Below are 17,012 nucleotides of genomic sequence, written 5' to 3'. Positions count from 1 at the left end.
TTAGTGCCTTCCTGTATTGTTCTGATACTTAAACTTTTAAACTCTCTTAACCTTTAAGTCAAAACAAAATAAAAAATAAAAAAATCCTTCCAGTAGCACCTTAGAGACCAACTAAGTTTGTTCTTGGTATGAGCTTTCGTGTGCATGCACACTTCTTCAGATACCAGAAATTGTTCAGAACTTGGGAGGTTGGAAACTGCTTTGGTTTCAATGCTTTCAAATAAGGAATTTTATTTTAGAGGTGTTGGTTCCTACATACTCATTATTAAAGAAATGAATGCCCTGGGAAACTTTAATTACAGGTGAAGAATCAAGGGGTTTGTTGGCAAGAATAATGGTATAATTAAAAATCTGGGAAGGAGGCACAATTGAAAAGATATCAGAATTAGAATCCTACAATAGAAATGAACATAGTATGTCAATCTGTGAATCAGGTACTTAAAAATTTAAAGAAGTTCAATATACATTATTATTAAAATGGCATTTTATGCCTTCTAGGGTAAATAAGACATACTCAGATACATTATTTAAATGCTGGAAATGTTTAGCTACTAATGCAGACCCACTTCAGTTCTGGTGTGGTGGGGTTATCACAGAATTTTCTAATGCCTTTTCTAATTTTATTTAATTGAACAGAAGATGAAATTCCAACTGTTATGAAATCTTTAATAATTTATAATATCTGCAAATGTTATGTGGGTTTGAACATGGAAAAATATGAACTCCCCCTCAAGGAGGGAGCAGTTACTGAAATGTTTAGATCTAGAGAAGACAAACAAGTTAACTGATGCAATTAGCAGGAAACCCATCTCTTCTTTTCAATACCCTTTCAGTTACAAAATGTTATTTCTCTATTATTATTTCCATCTTTGAATTTGAAGTTCTTCGTCCTTCTAACAGAAATACTAGGAGACAAGGTTCATTTTTCAGTTTCTGAACCTATGACAGCAACCTATTTTCTGTTAAATGTTATGACCAAAAGAAGCCTATTCTGGAACAGTTCATGGCTACACACAGAGGCATAGCTGTCAACTTTTCCCTTTTCTTGCGAGGAATCCTATTCGGAATACGGGAATTTCCCTTTAAAAAAGGGGAAAGTTGACAGCTATGCACAGAGGTAAACTTAGTTGCGACCTCTCCTGTATATGACATATATCCATTGCATTAACCATTTACAACAACAATGCGCTAACAACTTATGTCCATAGTTCTTTGTCCTCATTACATTTCAGTGTATATTATATTCAAGATAAAGATATAGTCCATCAATGAAACCAATATACACCATCACTTATGTATTAAGGTAAGTTAGCTTCATTAGTGCACTTCAGTGAAGCATATTGGATCAATAAAGAGATGGCATTGCACGATTATTCTCTCATGAAACTACATTCTACAGGAAAATATTTGTTTAGTATTTTTAAAGAGCACCATTAGTTTAAAGTCAGGAAACATTTCTCATTCAAGTACCTCAGAGTAGCTTACAAGAGGTGCTAGTGAAGCCAGTGCCATTCACTTCTTACCAATTAGCAAGGCACACAAAGGGCACATTTATTCATTTCCCAAAGAAAGCGTTCCAACTCAGTGACAGGACTAAAATAAAGGAATATATAACACCCCAGAAACAATCCATCTTTTACTGTGGCCACTACAAAAACAGGTGAGGAGGGGGCTTACCTTCAGAAGGATGTCCACAATTCTCTGTTGGTACTCTACGGCTTGCTTGTCATTCTTAAAGTCTTCAAATGTCTTTGTTAGATAATGGTATTGGGAGAGAAAAGGGGGGGGAACACTTTATACCTTTATCCCCATATAATGGGAAATACGAAAAATGCAGCAGCTAGCAGTGGGAATTGTTACATCCTACATTCATTCCCTGACGCCAACTGTAATTATCCACTGAACTTGTTACTTTACTCTGCTTGTAAATCTTGTTGCAAAGACGTCAGTGGCCAATTAGACTATAGAAACTGGAATAAAAGTACAACAGCACTTTGCAATGAAAGCTTTTTCTGATGGGCAGTATCATTTGGCCTCTACCTGTAACACAACTCGCTGAAACTATAATTGTTTTCAGATGCCTGCAGCATCTCAGACAGTAGTGTGAAGTGGAGAAGCTGACAGTAACATGCAAGCTGTTAAGGTATGACGGCTGTTAAGATATTGTGGCGGAAAGGTATGGGGTACTGAGGCAGAGACAAGTGCAGTGCATAGATGTAACAATTTCCAGAGGGGATAGCTGTGCTGTAGCAAACTCAAAACCAAGATGTTAAGATCATGCGCCTATTATAGCAGAGGGTTAAGAACAGGTCCTGAAGGAACAAAGGGAGAGGAAAAAGCAAACAAAACTTTCCTGTTGAATGGATTATTAGACAGGGAGGAAAGGAGCAAGATAAAGAAACCTAGAGCATTAAGGGAATCAAACAGGAGAGGAACATCAACTATACTAAAGACAGTAGAGAGGTCAATGAGAGGCTTATAAGTCTGGAAATGAGAAGATAATAGATTCTGATTACTAAAGTTTCAGCAGAGTGCAGAAGCCAGATTGCAGAGTCAGTATTATTTCTACAGAGGCAATCTTCCCCACTTCCAATATGCAAATGAAACTAGAGCATCAGTACAGGCAACAATGTTAGTTGTAACAATAGGCACAAAATAAATTAGTTCTCAGCATAAAGAGGTATTATTTACACCGAGCAAGAAGAAGGTACTGCATCCCTGAAGTGAAAAAAGTACCAATACAGTGGTACCTCGGGTTACATACGCTTCAGGTTACATACGCTTCAGGTCACATACTCCGCTAACCCAGAAATAACACTTCAGGTTAAGAACTTTGCTTCAGGATAAGAACAGAAATCATGCTCTGGCGGCACGGCGGCAGCGGGAGGCCCCATTAGCTAAAGTGGTGCTTCGGGTTAAGAACAGTTTCAGGTTAAGAACAGACCTCCGGAACAAATTAAGTACGTAACCAGAGGTACCACTGTAATGACTAATGACAGGGTGTAGTGTGGCTTGTGGGTGTTCAGTGTGAAACTATTAGCAGCAAGCACAAATGGAAAAGGAGATGAGCATCCATTAAAATGATGGGATTTTCACTGTGCCATCCTTCCACCCCCTCTTCTTCAGCCCCCAAACCCAATCTAGTATTGTGGGCTTCTAACTCCTAAGCCTCACACATACATCTTCCACTCTCCTTGGATATTAAAAATGGCAATGGAAATAAAAGGAGAGTCTTCTGGTTCTCTGTTCCCGTATCTAATAGTAGGGCAGCCTCTGGCTTCCAGAAATAGCAACTGCACGGTCTTTCTAAAATAAAAAAATTAAAAGGGCAGCTTTTCACATGCTGAACTACACACTAAGCAAGTGTACTGCTACATAATTTTTTTTATAATATCTGGCCCACCAAGAGTAATGGAATCCATAATGGTGAACAAATTTATCACCAGCATAACCTGGCCTGGAAACCTGTTACTTGCTGCAAAACTGCATATGCAATACAACAGCATTTTAAAGACTATTCCTAATAAAATATGCATTTTAAAAATGCATTGAATACATTGGTTAATGTTCAAGAAGTATGACCCCCGGTGGAATTTGTGCCAGTGGCTCCCAAATTCCCTTTATTCAGAAAGGCCTTTCAACAGTAAATAGGATGGTTGGCTCATAAAGCCTGAAATTCTATACACCATAAGGAGAGTTTGTAGTGACAAACAGAATATTCAGTTGCAGCTAATACTGAAAAAGGTTAGCAAATACTGTATTATATTTGTCAAACAAGTAAGATTTTCTAGATAAGTGAAAACCTGACACACACACACACACACACACACACACATATATATTGAAGGAGGTGATGGGATTTCTCCCCCAATAACTTTGTGGAAGTGGTGTTGCCACTTACCAGTGCAAGAACATTGAGGAACTCCCGTGTATCAAAGTGCAGCAGTGTGCGGACATAGGGGTAAACCTCTTCATCCGTGGGTGCCTCTGCTGAGTGCAAACGAATGAGGAATTCAAAGACCTGCCATGAAAGATTAATAATCACTGAATACCTGAAGGAACTGTTCAAAGCTTACCAGCTCCTTAAACCTCCTTGAGAATACAGAATGGATTTTCAACAGCATTTTCTGTTCCTTAAATGCCATCCGCTGTGCTGGACATTTATTTCCTGGTACAAGTTCAATGATTTAACAGTAGGCAAAGTACTTCTGTTTAACATATCCCATGGCTTCTTACATCCACTTTCACAATTATTGACATTTATTGCTGCTCACTGGCATCTGAGAGAGATTATCACCACAGGTTTCCTAAATAATGAATTCTGGCAAAAGAAACAAGCACATTTGCCTTCTAGATTACTTTTCAAAATGCACCTATTCCTAATATAACGAGTCAATTTATTGGGACATAAAAGATAAAGGAAAGATTGTTAGCAGAATTTAAAACAGGAGAGTGATTATGAAAATCTATGAACCACAGGCCAAATGCTGGGGGAAATAACATGGACAAATTGAGCAAGAATGACTGGGGTTACCCTATCCAATCACCGTGCTTAAAACAGAAATCCATGAAGGAGTCTTGGGCCACTGGCAGAGGAAGAGGAGGGGGGGGGAGTGCACCGCCCCCGGCAGCGCAATCCCAGTGGGGTGCCATCGCGGTTGCTTCCCTGCCTGTGCTGGGCGCCATGCCCCCAGGACACATGCCATGCCCCTGCGGGCGGTGCACCACACCCCCGGGATGTGTGCCAGCCCTGCCCCCCGGTGCTGGAGCATGAAGCTCTGCCACTGCCTTGGGCACAGGACATCTCTACACAGACCATGCCTATGGCTGTCCATCACAGACTATGAGCAACAGGTATATCAGTTAAACATCACAAGACCAGAACAGCACAGCAGAGTTGCAGAGAGCCACAACTGTGCAACTACTTGGGATAAGGAGTGCCAGTTCAGTAAGTAGGTTATATGATCAATCTGTACAGTGAGGCATGAGACACAATGCTTTGCTGTAGTTTAAATAACAGTTCCCCAAGGAGCTTTAGCAACAGGAACACAGAAGTGATGCTTGAAATTTACTGGCAGTGATTTAGATGCACCTGGCCTACATCCAAACTATCTGCCATGCTACTGAGCTGAGCACAGCTAATAAGTGCTAATGTCTTTGCATACAGAGCAAAATGATCAGATATGCTTCAAAATGTTGCTTCAATGTGGATATTAAAAGCTGTTTTATATCATTATTGTGGCTATTTAACAGAAAGTCACTTCATGATCAGGGAGACAATCCTGTGCACACTGTATGGTGGGGTACAGATAGAGCACGTTGCACTGTAAACGTATAATACTTAGCGTAGAAAAATCTGGTAGATTTACTTGTTAGCTCTTATCCCCAACAACTCAAATGAAGCCTGCATGCACAAAACAGCCACACTTTGTCCCCACCCTTTTCCATTCTGCATGTTGCCTCCCATCATGTTATGCTTTTTAGACCAAGGACTTTGCTCTGAAAAATATCATACATAAATACAAAATGTCACATAAATCCTTCATGGCAATCCTAAGGCCTTTTAAACTGGGTGGGGGATATTGTTTTTGTTTCTTGCTATGGCATGTATTTTTGTGTTTTTACATTGTAAACCACCCTGTGATCTTTGGATTATGGGTAGTATAGAAATTTAATAAAAAATAAAAATAAAAATCAGGTGATCTACGTATTGGCCATCCTCCCCGACAACTGAAATGAAGCCTAGGTACATTTTATCATATGCATGTCTACTCAAAAGGAAGTTCCACAGAGTCAACTTGAATTACTCCCAGGTAAGTGAGAAAGGGACGCGGGTGGCGCTGTGGTCTAAACCACAGAGCCTAGGGCTTGCCGATTGGAAGGTCGGCGGTTCGAATCCCCATGACGAGGTGAGTTAGAAAGTTAGAAAGCATGTCAAAGTCCAAGTAGATAAATAGGTACTGCTCTGACGGGAAGGTAAACGGCATTTCCGTGCGCTGCTCTGGTTCGCCAGAAGCGGCTTAGTCATGCTGGCCACATGACCCAGAAGCTGTATGCCGGCTCCCTAGGCTAATAAAGCGAGATGAGCACCGCAACCCCAGAGTTGTCCACGACTGGATCTAATGGTCAGGGGTCCCTTTACCTTTAAGTGAGAATAGGATTGCAGACTTAGCCTCTAGACTAGTGGTGGGGAATCTGCGGCTGTTCAAATGTCCCAGCCAGCCAGCATGGCCAATGGTCAGAGATTATGGGAATTGGAGTTTTAATAATAATAATGGGTGGTTCAGCAATATCTGGAGGGTCTCAAGGTTCCCCATTCCTGCTCTAGACTCCCATGAAGTCCATAATGGACAAAAAAACCTAGAAAAAACCATAGCACAGCTCCCAGCTGACTGTATCTTCACTGAAAGAAGGGCAGGGGAAAGAATCAAAATGTGTATGAAAAAGTGCTCAGGGATAATCACAAAGAGCTGTGGCAGACAATCAAAGGCTACCATTATCAAGATGATAGCAACTTCTTATCAGATATCTGTAATGTAACGGCTAAGCACAAAAGGCATATCATTCCTATCACATTGTTACATGATTGCTATAGATAAACCAGGATCCATGATGGGAGTCATCTGCCAACCTTAATAAATTTAATATCAGCACATAGTCTTAAAGAATATGACACAACTGGAATGTAGGGGGGAAACCATCCTTTTGAGTTTTTATTTGCTTGTGTTCCTGCAATATTGCCTCTTTTGTTTTGTCTCAAATTTTCTACACTCTCTCTTGTTTCCTCTATAATAAGACTTCCAAACATGGACCAGCAGTCTGTGAAGCTGAGCTCAGAAAACTTTGGGATATTGCTGTGGCAACCATTGCCAGAGTGGGTGGATACTATTCAAAGATGGAGGGAAGGGAGTTCCACAACAAATTATGCCTTTGATAATATTACTATTTCTTATTAAGCACACCTACAGGAGCAGCTTCCAAATTTTTCAAAAATGCAAAATTATTCTGGCAGAACATAGGAAACTGCCGGACCTTCAGTCATTCAGCTCATTATTTTCTACACAGACTGGCTGGGTTCCAAGCAGCAGTCTTACTTGGACATGTTAGGGATTGAACCTAGGAGCTTCTGCATGCAAGGACAAAAACTTTAATACTAATACTGAGCCACTGGCCTTTCCAGTGAATTTTGCAGTTTATTTTTAACTCACCTGATTTTTAACCAAAGGTACCAGATCTTCAGGGATATTGCCCAGTGGATAAGCTCGACCTGCCAAACAGCAACTGTTAAGAAAGGACAGGTGGAGTTAAAACAGTGCCATAAATTAAGAACTGTAACATAACAAAGACCTAAATGCAGCTGGAAATGGCTCCTAGGTTCCTACTCATATACAAGTGGGACCCTTCAACAAACAGCAGCAGAGTGCTCCTGTTCAGGGTTCCAGTCACTCTGTTCTATACCCCTGCAGTTTCCCCACTCACCCAAAGCAGTCTATCAGCATTAGAATTTAGTTTGCTTGCCTATAATCACTTTAGTGACTCCACTTTTCAACCATGCAGGTATCCACTTGGCCCTGATAATACCTTTCCTGATCTTAGGTCTACATTCCAGTCACGCTTCTATTATGATGGTTCTGAATAGCAGCTCTCCTGCCAGGTATTCCGAACCTCTTGACTTTCCCTTTCAATTTCCTTTTTATCTCATTTTTATTAAGTTTCCTCTTTTGAAGTCAGAACAATGTTGGAGTTTCTTGGCAGTTATCCACATATGCTGAATTTCATAGCACCATGGTCACTGTTCTAAATCGGTTCAACAATACTTACATCTTGCACTAGGTCCTGGACTCCATTTAAGATAAACTCTAGGGTTCCCATCCCTTTGGTCAGCTCCATGGCCAATTGTTCTCATGCACAGTTATTTAGGGTATCTGGAAATTTTACTTCCTTACTTTAACTGTGCATGTGTGTACCCAGTCGGTGTGAGGGTGTTTGCTACTTCTACAACACTTCGCCTTTCAGGAGCCTCCTTGATTTCATTCTACATCTCAGGATCACCCTGTGCATTTGAGGCAGTGGGATGATAGGACATCCCTAGCAGGGGTGCCAGCTTGAATAAAACATGGGGGAGGCAGATAAGCCCTGCACCACATAATAAATCAGATGATGTGGAACACACACACCATTTGAATGGTAATGCTCATCAACTGAGGGGGGGCGGCGGCCTGCCTTGGGTGCACAGAATCCTACCTAAGCTATGGTATTGGCTGCTGGCATGGCAGGGCTGTTGGGTTTCTCTGTCCCTATGCGACAAAAAAGATTATACTACAGTGGTACCTTGGTTTACGAACTTAATCCGTTCCAGAAGTCCATTCTTAAACCAAAGAGTTCTTAAACCAAGGCGTGCTTTCCCATAGCAGCGGGGGACTCAGTTTACAAATTGAACACACTCAGCATGTTCTGCTTCCAAGGCAAAGTTCACAATCCAAAACACCTACTTCCGGGTTTGCAGCATTCTTAATCCAAGTTGTTCATAAACTAAGCTGTTCTTAAAACAAGGTACCACTGTACTACAGAAAGCAAAACATAAATAACTATCTCATAGATGCTGGATGTACCATACCTTATATAGACAAGCAGCTTGTTGCCCATGGTGACCTGCTCGTCTAAAAAACAAACAAATAAACCACACACAGAGAAACAAAAGCTTTGTATTATCTTCTGGAGTTGAATTTACGCAAAGTTCATAACCTGCTTTGCTAAAAGGGCCTCAGATGACTTACTTGCAATAACCAAGTAATTTGACAAACTCAATGTTCCATTAATCTGACATATGGACAGATGTCTACACTAAAGACATTGCATCTGGATACTAAGCATTTGAGATGGTTCATGAAAGGCTGAAAATGTCAAAAAAAAACAACTATAATTTTGACATTTAGTAAATAATAGGTAAAGGTAAAGGTAAAGGTAAAGGTACCCCTGACCATTAGGTCCAGTCACGGATGACTCTGGGGTTGCGGCACTCATCTCGCTCTATAGGCCGAGGGAGCTGGCTTTTGTCCGCAGACAGCTTCCGGGTCATATGGCCAGCATGACTAAGCCACTTCTGGTGAACCAGAGCAGTGCAGGGAAATGCCGTTTACCTTCCCACAAGAGGAGTGCCTATTTATTTACTTGCACTTTGACATGCTTTCAAACTGCTAGGTGGGCAGGAGCTGGGACCGAACAACGGGAGCTCACCCCGTCGTGGGGATTCGAACTGCCAACCTTCTGCCCTAGGCTCTGTGGTTTAGACCACAGTGCCACCCGTGGATAATAGTCACTATATAAAACAAAGGAATGACACCATGATTGCTCAGAAGGTTCAGGGTCTTGGCAGTTTATTCCTATCCTCTTATAGGATATTGGTGTCAGCCAGAAGAATGCCTAAGTCCCCCTTCATTTGAACTATGGAACATAACGAGCTGCCTTATACCAAGCCACACCACTGGCAGTGTGCCTCCAGGGTTTGCAGCTCATTTGGGTACACAGAAGCTGGGTAGGATCAGCATATATGTTAAGGTATAGGCTGGATTCATCCAAGTTTTAACATGAAAGTCATTTCCAAAGTGTAAGTTTATGAGTGGTAAAGCAGCTCTCTCCAATGGAACAAGCCAATGAGGTGAGCTGGTGAGCTGAGACTAGGATGACCGGAGGTGGGTAGGCTAGGCTATAGCAATCCCTCACATTCAGATATCACAAACCAAACCACCTTTCAAAATGCTCAAAATGTAAATTTAAACAATAAATACTTATCAAACACAGAGTACCTGAGAGAGACTTTCCAGCACTAAGAGGATGAGCAATGACCTTGAACAATTTCTGGGGGTGGGAGGAATGAAGAGAACACAAACAAGGTTAGCAGATGTTTCCTTTGTTGCTCTTCATTTTTGTTCAACATATTAATAGTGGATTTGGCAGTAGTAAAAAGACTTCAAAAAGGGAGAGATTTCAAAAAGAGAAAATTGCCAAGTAGTCAAAGAGTGCAACTATAGTTGAATGGGTGGTTTTGCCAAGGGCAGTTTGGTTTAAATAGCTGCAAATTGTTTTGGAACGGCAGCGTAATACAAAGAGAGTGTTCCCCAGGCCCACATAACATGAGGTGAAGCTTTACTATGTGGGAAAGTGTACTTAAACACTCACCTGCTGCCTTCTCCAGTCTCTTTCAATGCCACAACAGCAGCTCATCTGTCCACTAAGAAAATGAGGGAGCAGTATGTGGTACTACTAAGTAAGTGACGATGAAGTTCTCAGGGGAGACCAGTTTGGGAATGGTTGGTTTCCTTTCAAGGAAAAAGTGTTTTGATTTCCTATCCAATAAGAGTAATAGAGAAGGGGGCTTTCCTCATCTATACTGCAGAGGGGAATATCCAGCCCATTGGCCAGTCTTGGTCCACCAGGAGTTTAAATTTGGCCTGGAGGGCCATTTCCCCCCCCCCCAAACCATTCCCACCTGCCCCAGACCCGTCATATGTGATGTCATCTGTGAGACAGGTAGAGGTATGGTTGCCAGAACACAATTGGGAGCCAAAGCCTCACGCATTTTAAAGCATCACACAGGGCTCTTTGCAAACCCTGCATGATGCTTTGATGTCCCAACTTCAGGACTTCAAAGCACACAATTGCCTGATGTCATTGTATTGCCTAGTGATGGACAGGTGGACAGCCCACCTGTCAAATTTGGTCCAGAAACCTAGGATCTGATAAGAATCTGGCCTATACTAGATTGCTGCCTCTGTGCATTCAAACATCCAGGGGATTACTGGTTGCAATTAAATGCAAGGGCCAGTACAGGAACCAGTGTAGATGCAAGAAAGGGAAAGACTATAAAAATATATCACCTAGGAGGTAGCAGGGCTTGCAAATCCAACACACTCTTTATAGAATTACAGATTTCTTTCTACCCATCTCAATATTAATTTCTTTGCATAGGAGGCTGCCTTATAACAAGTGAGATCATTGGCCCATCTAGCTCAGTACTGCCTGCACAGACTGGCAGCCACTTTCTCCAGTATTTCAGACCAGGGTCTCCCCCAGCCTTACTTGGAGATGCTGGGGATTGAATCCTGAACACAGGATACGGCACAACTGATGAATAGATGTTTCCCACTGGTGATGAATTACTCACGGAATTGATGACATTTCCAGCGTATAAATTACCTTGGGTTGGAAATGTGAATTGTACAAAGTGTCCCTTAGCTGCCACTAACAGTTATTCAGCCAGCACTAGTGGCAAAACTGGCTCATGCAGATGCCCTAATACTGCAGTAGTTACCACCATCCTTTAGAACATTTTCAGCACTAAAATTTTCAGGCAGAAAACTGATATCAGTACACTCATGCAGTTGCTTAATAACCACTGCTACCACCACTGAAATAACATACTTATTTCCCTCCAAGAAGACTGAAATAGCATCATGATTGCTCATGTAAATGAAAAGGAATAGATGATGAATACTTAAGGTGACGTTATAATAAACAAACCAACGTGCTACTTATTTTTTTACCTGGACCAAAAAAACAAACAAACAAGCTTAGAAATTATGTTATTACATTTTGGAGATACAAGGGATTTATTCTGTCTTTAACAAAATGTCAGTGCAATTATGTAGCTGGTAGTTGACATTATGAATGTGTCACTACATGATCTTCTCTCAAATTCTCCATGACAACAGCTAAAATTTGACCTTTTCCACCATGCGGTCCACAGTGGCACCATCTTTCCAGTAGTCCTAGACCTGCCATGATATAATATGTGTCCACACAGGTTTGAATGATTCATCAAATAAAGAATTTAATAGAGAGAAGGAACATATTTAAGGCACCCATATTTACAGTTTTTCCAGTGGCCTGCTTACTTGTTATTTTCTAGGAAGCAATCCCAAACTACAAAATAAAATTCTGAGTGCTTGCAATGACTCCCCACTCACCCACCATGTTGGGATCTAACAAGTAAAACAATGCTCTCTGTTTATTTAAATACAGTATCTCTCCCTAGGAAAAGGAGAGATTTTAATCCAGTGGTTTAAATAAACATAGTACAGTCTAGCTGACTCACTTTCTCTCCCTGCAATGAAAACAGGTATGCAATAAGCAGAGGTTCCCACAGATGGGAAACATGTAGTCCTCCAGAAGCTGTAGGACTCCAACTCCCATCAATCTCCACTATTATGGCCAGTGGCGAGGGTTGATGGGAGCTGTAGTCCAATGACAACTGCAAGGTTACACAGTACTCTACCAATGCTCTTATTTAATTGAATTCTATCTCCAGAAAGTAACAAGAGATAATCACAATGTTCAACAAATGATGTTGGGGAGGCAGAACCATATAAGAATCTCGTATCCACGAGTTCTTTCTGGAAGGCTACTGCATATAATTTATTACAATGCACCCTTAGCCTCAGCATCAGTGATGATATCACAAAGTTCTTTGCGTAAGAGCCTCCAATAATTTAAAATCTGTTTCAGTTCTGCTATTGCTTGCTTGCACTTTTATCAGAAGAAAAATAAAATGGTGATAATTTTTCAGACATCTTATGAGCAGCCCTAGTTGGTTACATCCTTAGTAAATAGGTTGCTACTGACTTGTTTATTGTCAAATGTTGCATAGTTATTTATTTGGTCTGGGGGAAAAACAACCACTGGCTGAAGAGCAAGTCCTCGAAAGTTACTCACTTAAACCAGCTCCATGAGACTTATTGCTCCCAACTTCAGAGAAAATGGCTGTGGCCAATGTCACCCAGGGAATGTGTGTGTGGCTTCTCCGTACACATGCACAGTGTTCAGAATAAATAAGAACTGCAGTTAAAGAAGAATAAAAACTGGACTGCTCCAGTCTAAAGCAAGAGACTAAGGAAGTAAAGGAAACCAATGGGATGGCCTCCAGACCATGTTGGACTCCAACATCCTTAATTCCTAACCATCAGCCACCCTTGGCTGGGGCTGATGGTAATTAAGCATCTTGTGGAAAACTGATGATGAGCATGAAAGATACTTAGTATGTGGCTCCAACCCATAGCTGTCAACCTTTCCCTTTTTTGTGGGAAAATACCTTATTATAGCATTGGGAAACAGCAGGGATGGTTGACAGCTATGCTCCAATCTTCCTACCTCCATTGGTGTAATATAATCATTCATGCCACTGTTGTAGACATAGATCATGGCATCATACAAGCGATTCTCCCAACACATGAGGACCACCTAGGAACAAACAAAAAATATGCCTTGAGACTTGAAGATTTATTCAACGCTATAACAGATAGTAAGCAGAATGTGGACTCAGAAGATAACGTAAACTAACTCAGCAATACATATACAAAAAGTTGAAACTGGTTTCCTTAAATGAGGGGGAAGGGAGATAATTTGTAGCAAAGGGCTTTCGAACGTCCACATGCTGTTTTTGGAATTCCCGGCTTTTCAAAGGGATGTTTAAAGTCCTTTTACAAATAGAACCATACTGCTTCTTAAACTGCAGTATGCAGCTGTTTTGGAAAAGCTTTCAAACAGTCCTGTGCTGCTCTTTGAACCTCCAGTTTTTTTAAGATTCAAGCAGCACTGGAAGGGAGAACAATTCCCCCTCCTTGAACAAGCCACTGCTCATCAGTTAATGGGTAGTGGAAGTGCTTCACCAAAAGAACAGTTGGGAGCTCACTTTAAGCGCCCAATTTTTCCTTTGAAGCCCTGCCCTTACCCATGAGACACCTGGTGACATCACACATGACAAGTAGAGGGGGAGTGGGCATGGACTCCTAAAAATGGCTTTGCAGACCAAATGGAGTAAGCCTAATTTGGCTTGCAGACCAGAGCACCCTTGATTTACTCCAAGTTTGAAACTGGTATTAATCCATATAATTATAGCTGGTTAATGTAGATTAACCTCCCTTTCTATGGAGGAGCAGGTTGCAACTGTGGCAAAAGCAGCATTTTTCCACCTCCACTGTGCTAAGCAGCTGGTCCCTTACCTTTCTCGCCCTGATCTCGCCACAGTGATCCATGTAACGGTCACCTCCAGGCTTGATTATTTTAATTTGCTCTACGCGGGACTGTCCTTGAAGCTGACCCAGAAACTTCAATGGGTGCAGAACGCCGTGGCAAGGCTCCTTATGAGGTCCTCATCATGGGACCACATTCATCCAGTGCTACACCAGCTGCACTGGCTCCCGGTGGAGTACAGGGTCAGGTTTAAAGTGCTGCTTTTAACCTTTAAAGCCCTATACGGCCTAGGACCCTCGAACTTACGGGACTGCCTCTCCTGGTATGCCCCGTGGAGGACCTTGTGGTCCACAAACAATAATACTTTGGAGGTCCTGGGCCTCAAGGAGGTTAGACTGGCCTCGACCAGGACCAGAGCCTTTTCAGTCCTGGCCCCAGTCTGGTGGAATGCTCTATTGCAGGAGACTAGGGCCCTGTGAGGTTTGACATCTTATCACAGGGCATGCAAGATGGAACTGGTCCGGGCCCAATCTGACCCCCTTCTCTCTACGGGACACTGTATGTAAGTGGCCTCTTTGGCTATTTCTATCAGCCCATATGGGACCAGCATGAGTGGCTGGGCCTGGTGAAATTTTAATGCCTTACCCCTACAGTTATGATTCGTGGGTTCCCACTTAATTTTATTTTGATTTTAAATGTGACTCGAATTGTATTTTGAATTAATCGTTTGATTTTGTGTTTTTAATGTATTATATATTTGGTGTTAGCTGCCATGAGCCCAATCTTGGCCAGGGAGGGTGGGGCATAAATAAAAATGTATTTATTATTTATTTATTTATTTAGAGATCTTGTCTGGTTCTAAAATGCTTTTTAGAGTTTTACAGTGCCCAGGGGCATCTCTTTAGCACAATGCAAAACAAAACGTTTTAAACATCCTGTACATTAACTATTAAAAACATTCCTACTTAAATAGCAGTATGTAGAATGAGATTACATCCATGTCAAAATATAAAGGTTACCAATTATCACCTGCTGTATGTCTAGGCTGGTGATATCCATATGTACAATGCAAGCCTCCATGTTTGCCATTAAATTCTTATCTTGGAAGTGAAGCAGCAAATCTTTCATAATTTGAGCTGTAATTCCCATCAATTTATCACTTAAAATGTATGGCTCAAGACACTCCAGAAAGACACCCTTTGCCACAGAATTTTCACTCATCTTGTCATACATCTGGCTAAACAACAGATCCCTAGAATGAAGATGACAAGTGAATATTAAAAACTTATTTTAGCTAGTAATGGTTTATTTCTACAGCATACACAGCAGACCAAAACACTTCCTGCATTCATATTACGGATGGGGGACTGGTCAATCTATTTCTGCCAGTATCAGTTTTGCATGTGTTCAGACAGTAAATCTGTTCTGTCCCATGTTTAAAATACATATCAGTTTATAAATATGTATTTTTTCCACAAAGTGTCATTTAGTAACATACCCTATCTTAAAATAAACATTTTGGTACCTTTTTTTTTTTTTTTTGGATGTGAGAACTGCTTTGTAAAATTCAGATGAATGTGAAATCCAAAAGGATAATTGCATTCTGATCTGCATATGACTCCAGAAGGCACAGATCAATTTGCACTAGAATTCACAAAGATGAAATTCCTGAAACATCTGTCCTTTGGACCAAAAACTTTAAAAGGTGAGGCCTTAAGAGGAAAATCCATTTAGAAACCCCCAATTGTACAAATAAGCAATTGTGAATGCAGTGCTGTAATTCAAGATCATTCAGACAGGAAATTCAGAGAAAAGCTTCCCCTATGGCTCAATTGTTCCATCATTGTCAGCTCTCATATCCCACTTTTCTTCTGGGACACCTGCTGTTTGTCATTAAGTCAAGGAACAGCTATAGGTGGCAGTCCAGTATATATGGCAAATCTACTGAATTCAGTAACCAAGTTTCTCATGCTCTCACTTACATCCGCTGAAGCAGAAGGCAGTAATCAACAATGACAGGCACCATATCCTGCGAAAAAACCACACAGAAAATGTCACTAACAATCCACAAGTACTACTTGATTTCCTATTACTGCTATGTAGCTGTTATCCAGAAAAGATTAAACTTGCACTGATATAGGGAGATCACAAAATTAGGAAGTCACTATATTTGCTTGCACATTATCCTCAAGACTTGAAAAAAAAAATTCTGACAAAGAAGAATCAACCCCATGTCTATCACAAGATGTCCGAGAGCAGCATGATAGCAGCCTATACAAGGAAATATTATTTTTATATAGGTGCTTCCATTTCTCTTGAAACAATTCATAACTGTTTTAACCTCTGAATTTTAAGTGGAAATAGAAAAGAAAAGAAAAATCACAGCAAAAGCATTGTACCTGAAAGTGCTGCTCCATAACCTGGATTTTACCCTGATCAGGACATTTCTTCATCGTTCGATCAGCAAAATGGATAAGAATTTCAACCATCTGTGAAACAGAAAGATTACAGAGGTAGGGAGTGCCCGTCATGCTTTATATGAAAGGAAGGTGCTTGACGATGGAAGGAGAGAGAACATTCCCAGCCCTACCTGAAGATGCCAGAGACTGAATGTGGGATCTTCTGCATGCAATGAACATGTTCTACCACTGATCTATGGCCCTAGGAATGAGTTCAGAAAGGGATACAGGGGCAAATTGGGGGTGGGCTGTCCAGCTGCCAAAGTTCTCTCATAGATGCTGGGTTTCCTATCCACAATCCTTTGAATCTAAAAGGAATAGCCTTGAACTTAGTGAATCAGCAGCCAGTGCAGATCTTTGAGCAGAGGTGTCTCATTCTTGTCAGCAGTCACGCTACAGCATTCTGCACTAACTGCAGCTTCCAGATCTAGTGCAAGAGAAGCCCCACATAGAATGTATTGCCAGGAATCCAACCTTGAAGTCAGCAAAGACTGAACTACTGTGGTCAAGGCTCTGCCAGTTCAGGAACAGCCATAGCTGTTAAAGGTGCCTCTAACCACTAAGGCTACCAGGACCTCCCACAAA

General features: G+C 41.3%; 1 protein-coding gene across 3 annotated transcripts in view; it reads right to left on the bottom strand.

Moving 5' to 3' along the window:
- VPS8 (VPS8 subunit of CORVET complex) overlaps positions 1-17,012 on the bottom strand; it is an 83,724-nt gene that overhangs the window by 43,908 nt on the left and 22,804 nt on the right. For all 3 annotated transcript variants that reach the window (XM_033150071.1, XM_033150070.1, XM_033150072.1), the window contains 9 exons: positions 16,368-16,457; positions 15,951-15,997; positions 14,998-15,220; positions 13,147-13,236; positions 9,807-9,858; positions 8,618-8,660; positions 7,209-7,281; positions 3,902-4,021; positions 1,678-1,749 (listed from right to left, as the gene is read on the bottom strand). In XM_033150071.1, the coding sequence (XP_033005962.1) occupies positions 1,678-1,749; positions 3,902-4,021; positions 7,209-7,281; positions 8,618-8,660; positions 9,807-9,858; positions 13,147-13,236; positions 14,998-15,220; positions 15,951-15,997; positions 16,368-16,457 (810 nt within the window). The remainder of the gene's footprint in view (positions 1-1,677; positions 1,750-3,901; positions 4,022-7,208; positions 7,282-8,617; positions 8,661-9,806; positions 9,859-13,146; positions 13,237-14,997; positions 15,221-15,950; positions 15,998-16,367; positions 16,458-17,012) is intronic.

The sequence above is a fragment of the Lacerta agilis genome, chromosome 5, assembly GCF_009819535.1.
Source record: "Lacerta agilis isolate rLacAgi1 chromosome 5, rLacAgi1.pri, whole genome shotgun sequence".
NCBI lineage: Eukaryota > Metazoa > Chordata > Lepidosauria > Squamata > Lacertidae > Lacerta > Lacerta agilis.
The sequence above is the reverse complement of the archived record's forward strand: the minus strand, read 5'-3'. Positions and strand labels throughout refer to the sequence as shown.